This window comes from Macaca nemestrina, chromosome X (genome assembly GCF_043159975.1).
Source record: "Macaca nemestrina isolate mMacNem1 chromosome X, mMacNem.hap1, whole genome shotgun sequence".
Taxonomy (NCBI): Eukaryota; Metazoa; Chordata; class Mammalia; order Primates; family Cercopithecidae; genus Macaca; species Macaca nemestrina.
Window position 1 is genome coordinate 16925172 of NC_092145.1, and position 17237 is coordinate 16942408.

Consider the following 17237-nt stretch of genomic DNA (forward strand, 5'->3'; position numbering starts at 1 on the left):
CCTGCATCAGCCTCTCAAAGCCCTTGGATTACAGGTGTGAGCCATTGCATCCAGCAGGAAGTACTTAATACACAGGGAATAGCTATCATGGGGTAGGCACTATGCTGGATGCTCCCACTCACATTATCTTTTTTAATTGTTAAAGTGACCTTGTTAGGAAATAAACGTCGAGATTCAGTTTGGTCATCTGTAAGAGACAGGAAATTGACTTGCACAAGGTCATGCTGTAGGTGGTGTTCGTTCCCCAACCTGTAGTTGTGTTTCCATGAGTATACATTTAACTTATGCCCAAATAATGTGTGGCCTCAGAAGAGAAGAGAATTGACCCATACTTAGTACTGATTATGTGACTGTGTGTCAGCTACTGTGCAATGCACATTTCCAGCTTTAATGTGCATAGCAGTCACTTCAGAACCTCGTGAAAATCGATTGTGATTCTGCTGATCTGGACTTAGCAGTGCTGCAATTCTGCATTTCTCACAAGCTCCCAGGTGAAACCCACGATGCTGGGCCAGGATTTACACTTAACAATAGCTATCATTTCATCTTATGGTTGAGGAAACTCAGCCTCCAGGAGTATACAGGGCTTGCCCAAGGTCACACTGGTGGTTAGTGGTGGTGGTGCCGGGCGCGGAACTGTGATTTGAAAGCAGGATAGGTTGATTATAAGGCCCTTGCCAGTATAGCACAATCTGCCATATCACCCAAGGTTTTTGAAACTTTCTTCTTAAGAGAGGAGAAAATCCATTTGGATTCCATGCTTGATGAAGGGGCCTAGCACTTTAAAGTCCTAATTTCTTCTAAAGCTCTTTCTTCTAAGCTCAGAAAAACATGGTCTTTGCAGTTAATTGTGCATACGTTTATGGTTTTTTCTCTTGCTTCTTCAAATAGACACTTTGCTTTGCCACCCTCGCTTCACCTTGGGAACTCTAAACTACTAAGGCCTAAACCCCACTCATAGGCCAATTATACCAGAATCTCTGGAGGTGAGGCGCAAACAAAGGCATGTTATTATAGCTCCCCAGGTGATTCTGATGTGCAGCTAGGGTAAAGAACCACTGAATTACAAGATTCAAGGAAACAATTTCTGGAAAAATGTAGCCTCAGTCCCCTTTTTCATGGATGTCATAAAAAAAGTCTAGTGTATTTAACTAGATATTCACCAACAAGGTTTCCAATTAGTTCTTGGTTCCGTTTTATTTTGTGACTGTGAGCTTGGACTGCTCTGAGATTGCAGCCTATATAAAGTTTGAAATGGTTCTGTACGGACCCTAAGGGTGGGGAGCTGGTCAGGAGGGATGAGAGTAGAGATACAACATCATAGACCAGCTCCAGGGCAAAAACATATGTTGTAGGTCCTGATTTTCTTGCTAACCTGAGATCTTGGGGGTGGGGGGCGTATTTTGAAAAACTGAATTTGATTTTATTCAATTCAAAACTGGCTAGTCAAGAGATGGTCATTTAAAAAAATGAGAACACAGGGCAGGGTTGTATTAATGCTATAGAACTCTGAGCAAACCACCGTGGTGGGTGAGGCTGGAACAGGGCTTCTGTGTGGAGATGTGTGCTGCTGTACAATTTTACACAATGAACAGCACCACTGCACAAGAGTAGGTAGCAACCCTAGCCTGAGGTGTGGAAAGAAATGCAAATAATTGGATAATCATGGGCCAGAGCCTGCCCTCAGGGGAGACAGAGAGAGAGAGAGAGAGAGAGAGAGAGAGACAGAGGAGAGAGAGGAGAAGGAGAGAAATTTTCACTGGAGAGAGTAAAGAAAGGCTTTACTTAGAGCAGTAATTTTCAACCTTGGCTCTGTAGTCAAATAAATCATCTGAGGATGGTTGAAACCTACCAGTGCTCAGACCCCAGCCAGGCAATTTTGCTTTAATTGGTCTGGTGTGGCAACGTGGGTATTTCAGTTTTTAAAAGTCCTCCAGGTGATGCTAATGCTAAACCACAACTGAGAACCACTGGTTTAGATTGCGTTCGTACTGGGCAGAGGAGAATGCAGACAGGCAGAGAAACCTGGGAGAGATAAGTAGCTTTGGGAGAGTCGTTCTCCAATCTAAGTATGATCCTTGACCAGCTGCATCAGCACCACCTGGGAACTTGTTATAAATGCCAGTTCTCAAGTTCCATCCCAAAACACCTCAAGTAGAAACTCTTGGGTGGGGGTCCGCAATCAGTCTCAACAAGCCCTGTAGGTGACTGTGAGGCTGGCTTAAGTTTGACTTGGACGTGAACAACGTTTATGGAAAGGGAGTACAATGAGTTAAGCTATAAAACTTGAACATAACAAGCTGGTGTCATCTCTCCTGATGGTACCATTGAGATGTACAGCAATAACCAGTGTTCTAAGGTGGAATGTACTCCTCTCTAGCCTTCACATATCTTTCTGATCTGTTTGAAATTGTAGCACAGAAAAAACTATTACGTCATTCATACAGGGGCAGAGGACTTTTGGAAGAAGCCTCTGCTTTTCTGGTAGAAACTGCACTTTTCTTCTTAGTGGACCCATTTCTGTCTTCAGGAGGGTTATCTATCCTCCCCGACCACATGGGCCTTTGGCTGATGGAAAGGCTGGGCTTTGAGGAAGCTGCACACATAAAGTGAAAGAGGGTCCCCCAACCTCCCCTTCTTGTTTCTCATTCCCACCTGGGCCAGGACTTTTGGTTGGCTGGGCCCCACCTGCCATTCACAGCAGGCCCCTGAGGCTACTCACAGAATGCCAAGTGATGCCACTGAGTAGGGAACGTCTCTGTCCTATGCCGAGTGAGGACCCCACTGATGGGTAGCAGTGGTGCTTTGCGTTTTGCCAGTCTGAGGCGTTCTGTTACCTGGGAGGTCGATGTGCACACCTGTGCATTCCCCTCTCTTCCTGGTCTGCATTGTATGGACCAAACTCTCCAGAATGGAATAGCCGAGTCCTTGCAGGATGCTGAGCATCTTTGAGGGTCACAAAAGTGTTTCCAGGATTGGTGCTAACTCTTCACAAAGAGGTTTGCAGGTCAAAGGGACTTTACCCATCAAGTCCAGTGATTCTCAAATAAGGCAATTTTGCCCTCAGTTGTCAGGGCGGGGATTGGGGGGGGAGGATTTGACAATGTCTGGAGGCATTTTTGGTTGTCACAACTTTGGGGAGCTGTGCTGCTGGCATCTAGTGAGTAGAGGCTAGGGATACAGCTCAACATCCTGCAGTGGACAAAACAGCCCTTCACAACAAAGAATTGTTAGGCCTCAAACATCAAAAGTTCCAGTACTGAGAAACCCTGACCTAGTCTAAATCCCTTATTTTTGAAATGAGGCAGCGGAGGCCCGCAGAGGTGAAATTCCATTCTAAAGGTTACACAGAAAGCATCAGGTCAGGGTGTGGCTCCTGGTTTTGCAACTCCCAGAGTGCATTGCTGAACAGTTTCATCTCTGGCAGGGACACTGTTTCCTCCATTGCAGATACCATTGACTTTGTGCCTACTGGGTGCCAGGCAATGGGCTAGACTCTTTATTTATTTATTTATTTATTTATTTATTTATTTATTTATTTATTTTTGAGACGGAGTTTCGCTCTGTCGCCCAGGCTGGAGTGCAGTGGCGCGATCTCGGCTCACTGCAAGCTCCGCCTCCCGGGTTCACGCCATTCTCCTGCCTCAGCCTCCCGAGTAGCTGGGACTACAGGCGCCCACAACCGCGCCCGGCTAATTTTTTGTATTTTTAGTAGAGACGGGGTTTCACCGTGGTCTCGATCTCCTGACCTTGTGATCCGCCCGCCTCGGCCTCCCAAAGTGCTGGGATTACAGGCGTGAGCCACCGCGCCCGGCGACTCTTCATTTATTACCACTTCGTAACGCACACCTTCAATGTAGGATGGCTATCCCTCGGAGGGGCTCATTTTGTGCGTGCGAAACAACTGTATGAAAAGCGTTAGAGGCCATTAGGAAAGCAAAACTGATTGCAAAAGAGACTGAGACATGGTTCTTGTCCTGGGAGCTTACATTCATGTTGTGGAGAAAAGATATATGTCAAAATAATGATCATCGATCTTGTTACTTAAGGTCCGTGATGATAACCAAAAACCTGTCCCAAGGCACCACAAGATACATTTCTTAAAACGTATATGGAAATGAAGAGTTAGGAGAGGGAGCTGACCATATGTCTTGGCATCGTGGGAAGGCTACATAGGTCAAGGAGAATTGCTTGTGTGTATTATGAGTACGCACTATCCTAGGCCCCACATATCAATGGTCAATGAGACATAGAATGTCTCTGCCTCAGGGGGCTAATATTCTTGTAGGGAGAGCCAGACAAGAGACAAATACATACATATATAAGTAATTATAGATTGTGACAAATTGAAACTTCCTTAAGGTGGTTAAAAGGGCATCTCTGAGGAGGTGACATTTTAGTGGAACCCTGAAGGACATAAAGGGGCCATTTGAAGGACATAAAGGGGTACAAGGCCTTGAGGCAGGAGAAAGCCTGGCGTATTCTGGATCCTAATGGAAAGCTAACGTGAGCCAAAAGAGAGGCATATAATAAAATTCAGGAGGTGGGGGGGCCACCAGGGTAGGAAGTTTGCATTTCATTCTAACATGAAAAGAGCAAGTTAGCCTGAAGAAACATAGGATGAAGATCTAGTAATGCTTGGAGAATGAGGGAGGTCGCAAAGGAGAAAGTAACTGAAATTTCCAAACATTTAAAAGTTGTTTCTACCTTGGACAAATTGAAAGACCATTAGTACTGATCTGTTCCCTTCAGTGAATTATTTACTTAAATTACTCATGCACATTTGAACCTGCTAACTTCATAGTGTTCATCGTGGCAGGAAAGCTTAAATCTTATATAGAGATAAGTAGATGGTTAGCTGGGAGGAAAAATGGAGGTCTTGACCCTACACATCTTGTAGTTGAATGCACTTTTCAGCATGACAGGTGCTCACTAACATGAAAGAGTAATTGCTCTAATTACCCCATTTTTTCTCTCTTTCTGATGAGTTAAGGTCATCTGATAATCTGTATATTTTGCCATCTTTTCTGTTTCATAGATTTTTAAAGTATTTTATTGTTGGAGTCACTAATATGTGTCTAATAATTTTGATTGATAGTCCCGTTGCTGCCTACACTGCTGTGGCCTTGGAGATCTCAGATTTGCTTTGATTTAAAATCATGTATCATTAATTATGTTGCGTTATCTTTCAGAAGAGTTAAAGGCAAACAGCATCATCATCAAGTAATTGAGGGCTTGTTAACTGCTTCCAGCTTGAAGCCAGCAAAGGTTGCGAATTATAGTGGCCTGATGAGGGGGCAGATGCCTGTGTGGCATTGTCAAAATAGTTTCCTAGGCTGTCTCTGGTTGCTTTTCTGTCTTTGAGTAAAGGAAAAGGTTTTTTGGAGACAGGGGTAATCTTGGAAGCTAAAAAATACTGAAGAACCCAGTAACTGACTAATGTGTTGATGCTTTTACAAAGTTTTCTTATTTATTTTTTTAATTTTTTTGAGACGGCGTCTCACTTTGTCACCCAGGTTGGAGGGTAGTGGTGCCATCTTGGCTCACTGCAACCTCTGCCTCCTGTGTTCAAGAAATTCTCCTGTCTCAGCCTCCCAAGTAGCTGGGATTACAGTCGTGTGCCACCATGCCTGGCTAATTTTTGTACTTTTAGTAGAGATGGGGTTTTGCTATGTTGGCCAGGCTAGTCTTGCACTCCTGACCTCAGGTGATCTGCCCGCTTTGGCCTCCCAAATGCTGGGATTACAGGCGCGAGCCACCGAACCCGGCCAAAGTTGTCCTTACTTTAGACTTGTTGACAAACACACTGGAATGCTGGCTACAGCATAGGCTTTTTCAATAACTTACTACGTGACTTTTAAAAAGTTGCTTCCCCTCCTGAGATTTATTTTTCTTATGTTTCAAAACAAAGGAGTGGCATTAAATTATCTCTAAAGAAATTTTGTTTGAAATGACATAGAGGATTGCATCACAGTGTTTGTCATGTATTAAATGTTTTGGTAGCTCTTTTATGAGGCCAATGTTATGTCTATTGATACAACTTTTATACAGTAAATCAAGACCTTTTATAGAGTAAACCAAGACATTCCAACTATGGGAAAGATAAATGATTCACTTATTTAGTTTAAAATATATTGAAAGGATACATTGCATTGGAATTTTTTTTTATTCTATCAGAAAGTAAGGTTTCTATAGATTGGTTCTTTCTTTACCTCTAGTTTGAAATGGGAATACTGTATTTCTGTGAACATGAGTACGTTAGGTCAGGTCAGCAGGCTTAGACTCCATCAAACTCTCTCGTCTTACCATGACTGCTCCCTGACTGTGTCCTTGACCTTGACAATGGCAGAACAGCACTGCTGCTGCTGAGAAACCAAATCTACATGCAAGCTTGCTAACCTGATGGTTAGTCAGTGGAACAGCATTTGCAATGGGAAGTAGCTCTTTTATAAGTGGTGTTTATAACTATCATCCCACCACTAAAGTCACTTATTCTTATCACCTCTGTGTCTGAGTATGCCACCGGCCAATGTCTGTGTGTCTGTGGATGTGTGGATTTGCACGTGTGCACTTGTGTCCTCCTACTCTGTACTACTCCTGTGAGACTTGGGAGTCCTGAATAGGAGGGCTGTGTTTTCAAGGCTGGGGGCACTGCCTATATGGGCAAAATTTTCCCCCAGAGGCCTATTCTTTGGCAGCTGTTCTCATGGGGCTCAGCAGCCTTTCAAAAACCATGGGGCTTCCAGATCCAGAGATAAACCATGAGCCACTTTTACCACCTTATGTATCTTGAAGAGTCAAGTTGAATTTCTGAAATCGGAGGAAGCTTTGTATAAATCTAATGTCTACCTAATCACTGGAATTTTTTTGTCCATCTCCAAGACTGGATAAATCTATTTTTGGGTAGGGCAGCAGGAGTCACTGAATGGAAGGTGGACAAATGGTTCAAATGACCAGTGGCAAGAGTGGTTGTCTGAGGATAGAGGTCATGTGTAAGAAGGGAATGTACCAGATTGGGTAAAATGGAAGAAAATATTGGACTAAGCCAGGGAAAAAAGAAACTCATTCCTTTTTCCTATATTAATGGGCTGGATTCTTTGCAAGCCTCCCTTTCCCTTCCTAGAGCTGGTACCCTATGGATGCATTGCATATTCATCACTTTCTTAGGGAATTAGAACAAAGCTACCCACCTGTTTTACTGCTGGAGTCTTGTGGGAAGTCATCTTTCATTCTTTCTGCTGTCAACCGCACATACAGCCACTCTCCTACTTGAGGGAGCCCTGGGAATATGTGCATTTGATATAATAGTTTTAATTTCCCATCCAAAATATCTCCAATTAAAGAGATTTTATAAGCCAGAGTAATGTGTTGCCTATACAATGCCACTTCTGGTTTTTAAAAAATCAGTGTTTCTAGCTCTTTTGCCAACATAACATCAAGCTACTGTTGGTTGACTACTCTTTTTTTTCTGTTTTGCTTGAATTGACTGACATTTGAGGTATTGAGTAGAGACAGCCTGAGACCCAAAGCTGACCCATTAACTCCCAGATGTTCACGATTTCCAAGGAAATGTTCTGTGCCTGTGGTTATTGTTCAGATGACTCCTTAAACACTCTCATCTTGGCACCTTTTGCACTTGTTAAATTCAATTTGAAGAAAGAACAGAAGACAGGGAGAATTTTGTGGAAAACAATTATCCTGCACTTTTATGGCCCTCATGTTTTTCCCATCGTGATGAATTTGGGGGTTAACACTTGTATCAGTCAGCATGTAGCTTTCACTAGAATTTTGTTGTGTGTTACAGATAACCAGTTGTATCTAATTAAACAATAATGATGCCAGTACAAGGCATTTTCTGGGAATTAATGACCAGCTGGGAAAAGCTGATGGCTGGAGAGTCAGCCAAAGGCTATTAGCTTCAGTCCACTATTAATCTCCAGAAATGCCCATTTGTGACATCATTGTTGGTATTGAACAATGAAAATGGAGGACAATTTACTGTTATTTGTCACATACTTCTGAATAACAAATTCCTTATGCATTGTCAAAAAGTCATTTTTTTTCTCTTTTATCTTCCAATTGTCCTTCAGTCTTACATGTTTTCTATACAGCAGTGGATGAAAATGGAATTTCTCAGATTCCATATAATCGTGGGTGCTTCTTTTTTTAAAGAGTTCCAATTTGGGGAGTTTTATTTAAATATTTTGGATGGTAAAACTAGAATTTGTCTTCAGCTGTGATGCTGGAATTTGATGAGTGTCTATATTATCGTAACTATCTGCTCATGGCAGGAAATGGTTACAAATGTTTTGAATAGCAGCTGTTACTAGTAAAGATGTGCATTCAACGAGATTCTAAGAAGTTATAGTCACATTCCTAGTAGATGAAGGGAACTCTCTGCAGAAAAAGCTATCATGGTGTGTCTATATAATATTTTTGATTGCTGCTGCTGAATGCTAGAGGAAAATAGAGAACTGACTAAAATATTCATCACCATCTTGCATAATTTAATGACTTATAAAGGGAGACAACAATTCCTCATAGAGTCAACCTATGAAGAACTTGTTCTAAACTCATAATACTAATTTAAAAGTTATGTTGGTTTTTATACCATTTTTTCCTTAACATGAAAGGAAGTTCTTAAAACCCCTTAAGATCCCAGCCAATGAGCTAGGAACGTTTTACCCGACACAGAAGCTTCATATCCCATCTAAATTCAGCCACTATTTGTTTATTTATTTATTTATTTTTTTACAAACACCACGGCATTATTCACCCCACAAAAAATTTGCTAGTAGTATCAGTCCTCCTAAATGCATGTTAAGTGTATGCATTTCAGGTAGTAGAATGAGTCAGCTCATCATTAATCAAAGCTTTGGAGGCACTGACTGACTTCTGGTGAAATGGAATGGCCTCATTGGGAAGGGTGTGAAAGAGAAAAATTCATGCTGGGGTCAGTTCCCTGTTTCTGAAAATGCAGATCAAATTTGTACCTATTTTCATGGAAGGTTTTCGGAATAGAGAATGTAGCAGTGAACCCTATAAAGACAGATATCTTGCTTTTGCAGGGAATAAAAATAATAGTGATTCAAAAACACTAGTGATACACTTAGGAAGCATATAAAGAGCCTAGAAAGAAAATGTGGACTGAGAGGATCCTGGTGTATACTTCAAGGCCAAAATTATTAAAATAGTTCTGGCTCTTTTACAATCCAACAAGGTAGTCCTTTGACCAGGTGTTGCTTCGTGGGCTCTCAGCTGGAATCTCTTGTCTTCATTAAGGGGTTTTGAACATCTGAAGAATGTTTGCAACAGCTTCAGTTCTCTTTGGAAATCAAAGAGTAAAGAGCAGTGACTTTGATTCTTCTGTCTGTCTCCGTGTATACTGCTTGGAAGTTAGGACCTCACCAGGAGCAGACCAAGAAAAGAAACAGAAGCAAATTTACTGATAATGGGTGGACATTAGCCAGTTTAACCTATAAATATTTATATCGTATCTCAATCTGAAACCTCTAAGTTCTACATGGTGTTGATTTAGATACGACATGAGTATCCATATTAAAATACGTTTTTGCACTTTGGGTATGATTTAACACTGTTTTCATTGTACTAGCAACAGAGGTATAGATAGTCGAGTAGCTGTTTGCAAGGCTTTAGTATTTTAGACTAAGCCCATGAAAGTGAAATCACTAAGCTATGAGATGTTTTTCTTTGAAACTTTTCTTAGGGCTATTGTTTTAGTCTTCCCTGGGAGTAGATTTGATTTAAGACATTCGTTGCTTTTCTGAGGCTCTAACTTGAGTTCATTTTGTTATGTGGTGACCACAGTTCTGGATGACGCCCCCCCTGGCACACAGGAATACATTATGTTACGACAAGATTCCATCCAATCTGCGGAATTAAAGAAAAAAGAGTCCCCCTTTCGTGCTAAGTGTCACGAAATCTTCTGCTGCCCGCTGAAGCAAGTACACCACAAAGAGAACACAGAGCCGGAAGGTTTGTGCACGACAGACGCGTGTTTTGCTTGTTTTCTCTCATTCTTCTCTCTTTCTCTTTCTTTTGGATTGTGCATTGCCCTCTGGTGTGCTGTGTGTTGTTCAGATCCTGCCATAGCTAGGAGGCCCCCTGGCTGGCTGGTGAAAGTGTTATACAGTCTCAGATGGGACGCTGTATAATATGGTCATCTCTGGCACAGCGCACAGCGTTACACTGCTTTTCACAGCTGAAACATTTTCAGTTGCTGTCATTTTACTGCCCCGTTTGGGCTGGCAAAGTTGCTTGCTTCTGTTGCCGACATCTGGCCAAGTCTGTTCCCATCACCTTGCATTCCTGAAGCAGCAGTCAGCTGAGGAATGAAACTTCTAAAATGAAATAATGAGAGGATTGTTTCAAAAATTGTCAACTCTCCTTCACTCCATACAGCTTCTGCATTGCACTCGACGAATGCTCATGATCTACTTAGTTTGCTGAAGCAGGTCCAGATTACCTATATAATGCACGCCCCGTTGCACTTTGCCATGGTAAAATGCATGCCTAAAGGAAACTATGAGTAGTTTGTTTTTTCTTTTCAGCTCAAGTACAGGTTTGGACAACTCTACTTGCTGTTACTTAAACTGAGGTTAATAAGGTACTCACTGCAACCCGTATCACAAATATACCTTCAAAGTATTTCGTCTGGCCAGAAATGGTATTTATTCATTGTTTCCAACATTTTTGCATCTATCAAAGAGGAGTATTTTTCACATTACAAATAAAATGTGGTAAATGTATTGCCATCTGTTTACATTCCAGCTTCCAAAATAACATCTGAGAATTATAATGTAAATGCTAATACTTACTGTTAAACAGCCCATTTTCCCCTCACATTAAGTATCATTGAGGCAGTTTACCAATGAATGACATTTGGAAGTGACAATTCACCTGTTCTTTGGCAGTTGGTGTATACTTTTGTGGTTTTTGTATAATTTCTAAAAGCGACCTTGTTTCTATTTCAAGTTACCCTTTTGCATTATTAGAGGAATCTTTTTTTTTTTTTTTTTTTTTTTTGAGACGGAGTCTCACTCTGTCGCCCGGGCTGGAGTACAGCGGCCGGATCTCAGCTCACTGCAAGCTCCGCCTCCCGGGTTTACGTCATTCTCCTGCCTCAGCCTCCCGAGTAGCTGGGAGTATAGGCGCCCGCCACCTCGCCCGGCTAGTTTTTTGTATTTTTTTAGTAGAGACGGGGTTTCACTGTGTTAGCCAGGATGGTCTCGATCTCCTGGCCTCATGATCCGCCCGTCTCGGCCTCCCAAAGTGCTGGGATTACAGGCTTGAGCCACCGCGCCCGGCCTAGAGGAATCTTAAGATAATTGTCTTTCTGATCTGGGAAAGACTGGCATGTGGGTTAAAATTTGGTGAGTAAATAAATTTCTCCAAATGCACTCTAGTCCACACTTTTGGAAGCAAAACTTCACAACTCAAAGTTTCCCCTCTTCTTCTTTCCAAACAGAGTTTTAGACAATCATTGGGAGACAATGAGAAGCCTACATGTATCTGTGTTTAATTCAACAATAGAATAGAGCACTCATATTTATATTCTACCCATACTTTTGGTATCTAAACTATTCACGTTGAGTGTGACCACCGATTTTCACACATATTCATCTGGAGGTATAAATGGTGAACCTTTACAGTGAGTAAAAGCAATCATTTGGTTGTTTAGTGGAGAAGATACTAACTTTATTTTGTACTTTATTTAAATAAAAAATTTTAACTAGTGACAATTACTTTACTATATATACTACATTCCAATATTCTCTGCTTTTTTTCTCTAAAAATTATAAACACACACACAGACACACACACACACACACACACACACACACACACACACAGTTTTTGTACTTGCAAATCAGCCCAAAAATCAAAATTTGGTTTCGTTAAGAAAAATAACCCAGTTAAGAGGCAGCTGGTTAAATTCAGTCAAGCAATCAGTTACATAATTAAAATGTTTTTAACAATATTTCAGATTTTTAAAAACAGTTTAAACCCCATTCCTTTTATTATTACATACCATTTTGACAGGATCTGTCATTTTCCAGTACCATCTGGAGTGTATCGTCAATACTGTTATGAATATTTTCAGATATAGAGAATTCTTAAGAGAATAGGTAGCAGTTCAACTCTCTTCTACAAAGTTTGGGTAGTTTTTGATCTGTCATTTAATCCACATATTGAGCTGTTGCCATTGTGTTTAATGGGGCTGCCATCCTTTCACTTGTGTACTGTGATGATGGGCGTTGTCTTCTTTCAGATTGGAGATTTTCCTTAGTCTTGCCCTCCTTTCAGGTCTTCCTGCCGCGATATCAAAGCTAATATTTCTGTCTTTATTCTTATGAATGATTTGTAACTAGTGTTAAAGTCAGAGGTTTTCCGGGATGGCGTTTAAATACTATTTGCAATCTTATTGTACCCCGGCAAGCAAGATCCCAGAATCTCATTGTGAACTCGGACCTTAAAATGAAAACACTTGATCTCTACACAAATTAACAGGATTCAGAAGACTTTAGATGGGGGCGAAAGAAAACATGCTGTGGAGCTGACCTTGGATAAATAAGGAAACATTGCCAAGAAATTAACATGCTTACTTCATGTAGGATATCGAAGCTCATCATTTCCAGGAGGTGAAGTAACTGTGGGTTTGGAAGGGTTCACTGGTCATTCTGGTAACCGGGAAGATTTTTTGCAGGACTGTTTTTTAATTGCCATAAGTTATAGTGTTCAGTTCCCTCTTAAAGTTGTTGTAAAATTTTATTATAATTCGTAGAAATAAAAGACCTCTTTTTTTTACAAATGGATAGCGTTTTGCATTAAAACTGTGTCTACACATTGAAACATTTCATTGTTATGTGAAACATTTTGAAGAGATATTCCCTGTCATGGTCTCCGTGCCAAAACATGAGACCTTAACTGACCTTGGCTGTGGATGCCCACCAATTCTACAGCAGGTGAAGGCAATGGACAGGGTGGTTAAGCCATACATTGTTTGGTCTATGCAATGCCAACATACTAGTATAACCTCTTCTAATGAGGTTATTTTTTTATGCAATGTTAAAACCCCCAAAAGAAAAATTAAAAAAAAATTTAAGCCTTTTGGGGAAATAAATGTTTGAATTGCATAAGCTTTAGAAACGATTAATTAAATTAAACAGGTTTATGATACAGTTGGAATTACTAAATTGATAAAAATTATCCAACTCTTTTTTAATTAGTATAGATAAAGTCTTACTGTTCCTTTTGTTTGGCAGTGGTTTATAAGGGCTGGGCTATTTTCATAGTTTATGACCTCTTACGATTTGCTACAGATAATTTAACATTGTTTATAGTGACCCATCTTTTTAAAGATATTTTTGTATTATGTCCAGGGCCCTCAGAATCCACATAAAATGATACATAAAGGGACTGAAATAGCTCACTGGCTTTTCAGGATACACGAAGGCCAAATTACACTTTGGCAAAACCAGGTTTCTATTTATGAATATCCAATTCCGAAACAATTTTTTAAATCTGTTCCAAACATTTGTGATTTTCAGTGACACGATTATTTCTATAAAAACCACTTATGATATAATATTATGTGAGTGCTGGAATTTGGCTGAAGAAGTGCACACAAGTATCTGAGAGTGTAATTTGGCCCAGTACCAGCAATGTTCTTTGTTAAAAGAAAGCCACATGGAGAGTGGAGATCATTACCAAAATCTTTTTCTTACCGTTCCAGGAGCCTTTTGGCAAAAGAAAGTATAAGCTTCATAGCTTTATTTTTTTGTTCACTTTATCTTTCTATGCCATGTGTGCCAAAATGAAATCACTAGTTTAGAGTAACTCCTGGAAGCCAATCTAATATTAGCATAGTTGTCATTTCCTAAATGCCACTCCTTGTGCTTTTACTGATGTTCGAAGATTGTTAAAGAGAATCACACCAAGATAAACATGCTTGCAAGTAGATAGTGCTGGAAATCTACAGGGAAAAGTAAATCATGGATTCCCAGCATTTGCTTTTAGGGTTGAAAATTCTGATTACATAGTAAATGTGAAGAAATTAATGCAACATAGGAAAGTAGTACAGAGCTTGGTGATTTGTCACCATCTTTTTATCAGGCATTTGGGCTCTTTGCTATAGTCCTGTTTTCATGTGATTTCCCACGCACGCACACACACACACACACACACACACACACACACTCTGTCTCTCCCTTAGGGCATTCGTAAGCTTTTTATTCAGAGAGCCATCCAATCATTGTGGGTTTGGTTGGAGAAGAGAATCTGTACTGGAGACTGATGATAAAGTATGGCAGCTTCCACCAACCAAGAGAAAGCAAAATTTCATGCTAAATGGTAAGGGGGTATATTTGTAACTACCATGTCTATTACTCTGATAATGCATTGGGTTATTGCAGAAAGAGTATACGTCACCATGAATATCAGTCTTGCCTTAATGATGGCAGAGGAGGAAGTCAGAGGAATGCTAAGGAACATGCTGAGGGAAATGTTTTTCATCTTCATGTTTTTTCAACACCGTTGTTTCACGTTGTACCCCGTTGTACCTTTCTCATCTTAATACTAATTTTCCTTTCGAGAAAAATATGTCAGCATCAATTTTAATTAATAATTAAATAAAACTAAACTGTGGTTATTAAATCGTTTTGTCACTAAGCTAGAGTTGGGTAATAACCTCTGATGCTTGTTAGCTGAAAATATCTTGACTTTCAGGAAAGACATAACTAGGTTCCATGTCTGTCTCCTTTAGAATAATTGAGGGGACATTCGTTTTCTATTAGAAAAGCATGGGGCCTTAGTTTGCATTTCTTTAATGATCAATGATAATGAGCTTTTTTTTTCTAATGTGTTTGTTGCCTGCATGAATGTCTTCTTTTGAGAAGTGTCTGTTCATGTCCTTTGCCCACTTTTTAATGGGGTTGTTTTGTTTTTCCCTTGTAAATTTGTTTAAGTTCCTTGTAGGCTCTGGATATTAGACCTTTGCCAGATGGACAGATTGCAAACATTTTCTCCCATTGTATAAGTTCCCTGTTCACTCTGATGATAGTTCCTTTTGCTGTGCAGAAGCTCTTTAGTTTAATTAAATCCCATTTGTCAATTTTTGCTTTTGTTGCAATTGCTTTTGATGTTTTCGTTATGAAATATTTGCCCATGCCTATGTCCTGAATGGCATTGCCTAGATTTTCTTCTAGGGTTTTTGTAGTTTTGGGTTTTATATTTAAGTATTTAATCCATCTTGAATTAAGTTTTGTATAAGGTACAAGGAAGAGGTCCAGTTCTAATTTTCTGCATATGACTAGCGAGTTTACCCAGCACCATTTATTAAGTAGGGAATCCTTTCCCCACTCCTTGTTTTTGTCAGGTTTGTCAAAGATCAGATGGTTGTAGGTGTGTGGTCTTATTTCTGATTTCTCTATTCTGTTCTATTGTTGTAAGTGTCTGCTTTTGTACCAGTACCATGCTGTTTTGGTTACTATACCCTTATAGTATAGTTTCAAGTCAGGTAGCATGATGCCTCCAACTTTATCCTTTTTGCTTAGGATTGTCTTGGCTATGCGGGCTCTATTTGGTTTCATATGAACTGTAATATTGTTTTTTTCTAATTCTGTGAATAAGGTCAATGGTAGTTTAATGGGAACAGCATTGAATCTATAAATTACTTTGGGCAGTATGGCCATTTTAAACATATTTACTTTTTCTATCCATGAGCATGGAATGTTTTTCCATTGGTTTGTGTCCTCTGCTTTATTTTGAGCAGTGGTTTTTAGTTCCCTTGAAGAGGTGTTTCACATCCCTTGTTAGCTGTATTCCTAGGTATTTTATTCTCTTTGTAGCAATTGTGAATGGGAGTTCATTCATTATTTGGCTCTCTGCTTGTCTGTTGTTGGTATATAGGAATGCTCGTGATTTTTGCACATTGATTTTGGATCCTGAGACTTTGCTGAAGTTGCTTATCAGCTTAAGAAGCTTTGGGGCTGAGACAATGGGGTTTTCTAGAGATAGGATCACATCATCTGCAAAGAAAGACAATTTGACTTCCTCTCTTCCTATTTGAATACCCTTTATTTATTTCTCTTACCTGACTGCTGTGACCAGAACTTCCAATACTGTGTTGAATAGGAGTGGGGAGAGACAGCATCCTTGTTTTGTGCTGGTTTTTAAGGGGAGTGCCCCCAGCTTTTGCCCATTCAGAATGATTTTGGCTGTGGGTTTGTCATAAATGGCTCTTCTTATTTTGAGGTATGTTCCTTCAATAATTAGTTTATTGAGAGTTTTTAACATCAACGGGTGTTGAATTTTACTGAATACCTTTTCTGCATCATTAGAGAAATGCAAATCAAAGCCACAAGGAGGTACCATCTCATGCCAGTCAGAAAAGTGATTATTAAAATATTAAGAAACAACAGATGGTAGTGAGGCTGTGGATAAATAGGAATTCTTTTCCACTGTTGGTGGGAATGTAAATTACTTCAACCATTGTGGAAGATAGTATGGCAATTCCTCAAAGACCTAGAACCACAAATACCATTTGACCCAGCAATCCCATTACTGGGCATATACTTAAAGAAATATAAATCATTCTGTTATAAAAACACATGCATGCGTATGTTCATTGCAGCACTCTTCCCAGTAGCAAAGACATGGAATGAACCCAAATGCCCATCAATGATAGGCTGGATAAAGAAAATGTGGTACATATACACCGTGGAATACTGTGCAGCCATAAAAAGGAAAGAGATCATGTCCTTTGCAGGGACATGGATGGAGCCAGAAGCCATTATCCTCAGCAAACTAACACACAGGAACAGAAAACCAAACACCACATGTTTTCACATGTAAGTGGGAGCTGAACAATGAGAACACATGGACACAGGGAGGGGAACATCACACAGTGGAGCATGTAGAGGTGGGGGTATGCGGGGAAGGGAGAGCATCAGGAGAAGTAGCTAATGCATGCTGGGCTTAATATCTTGGTGATGGTTTGATAGGTGCAGCAAACCACCATGGCACACATTTATGTAACAAACCTGCACATCCTGCACATGTATGCTGGAACTTAAAAAGAAAAGCATGGGACCGTGTGTTCTGGTGACTCTGAAGAGATAAGAAGACTGTATTCTCAACTAATTTCAAAGTCACTTTTTTTCTTCCATGACTTAGGGCCACCCTGCCTTTGATTTATGACCTGAATGATGACAAAA

General features: G+C 40.2%; 1 protein-coding gene across 3 annotated transcripts in view; it reads left to right on the plus strand.

Annotated features, from left to right (window-relative positions):
* The window catches only part of LOC105481355 (fibroblast growth factor 13), a 626871-nt gene that overhangs the window by 373081 nt on the left and 236553 nt on the right, over positions 1-17237 (plus strand). For 2 of the 3 annotated variants that reach the window (XM_011740881.2, XM_011740880.2), the window contains exon 3: positions 9829-9996. The exons of the other annotated variant lie outside the window; for it this stretch is intronic. In XM_011740881.2, the coding sequence (XP_011739183.1) occupies positions 9829-9996 (168 nt within the window). The remainder of the gene's footprint in view (positions 1-9828; positions 9997-17237) is intronic. 3 annotated transcript variants of the gene reach the window in all.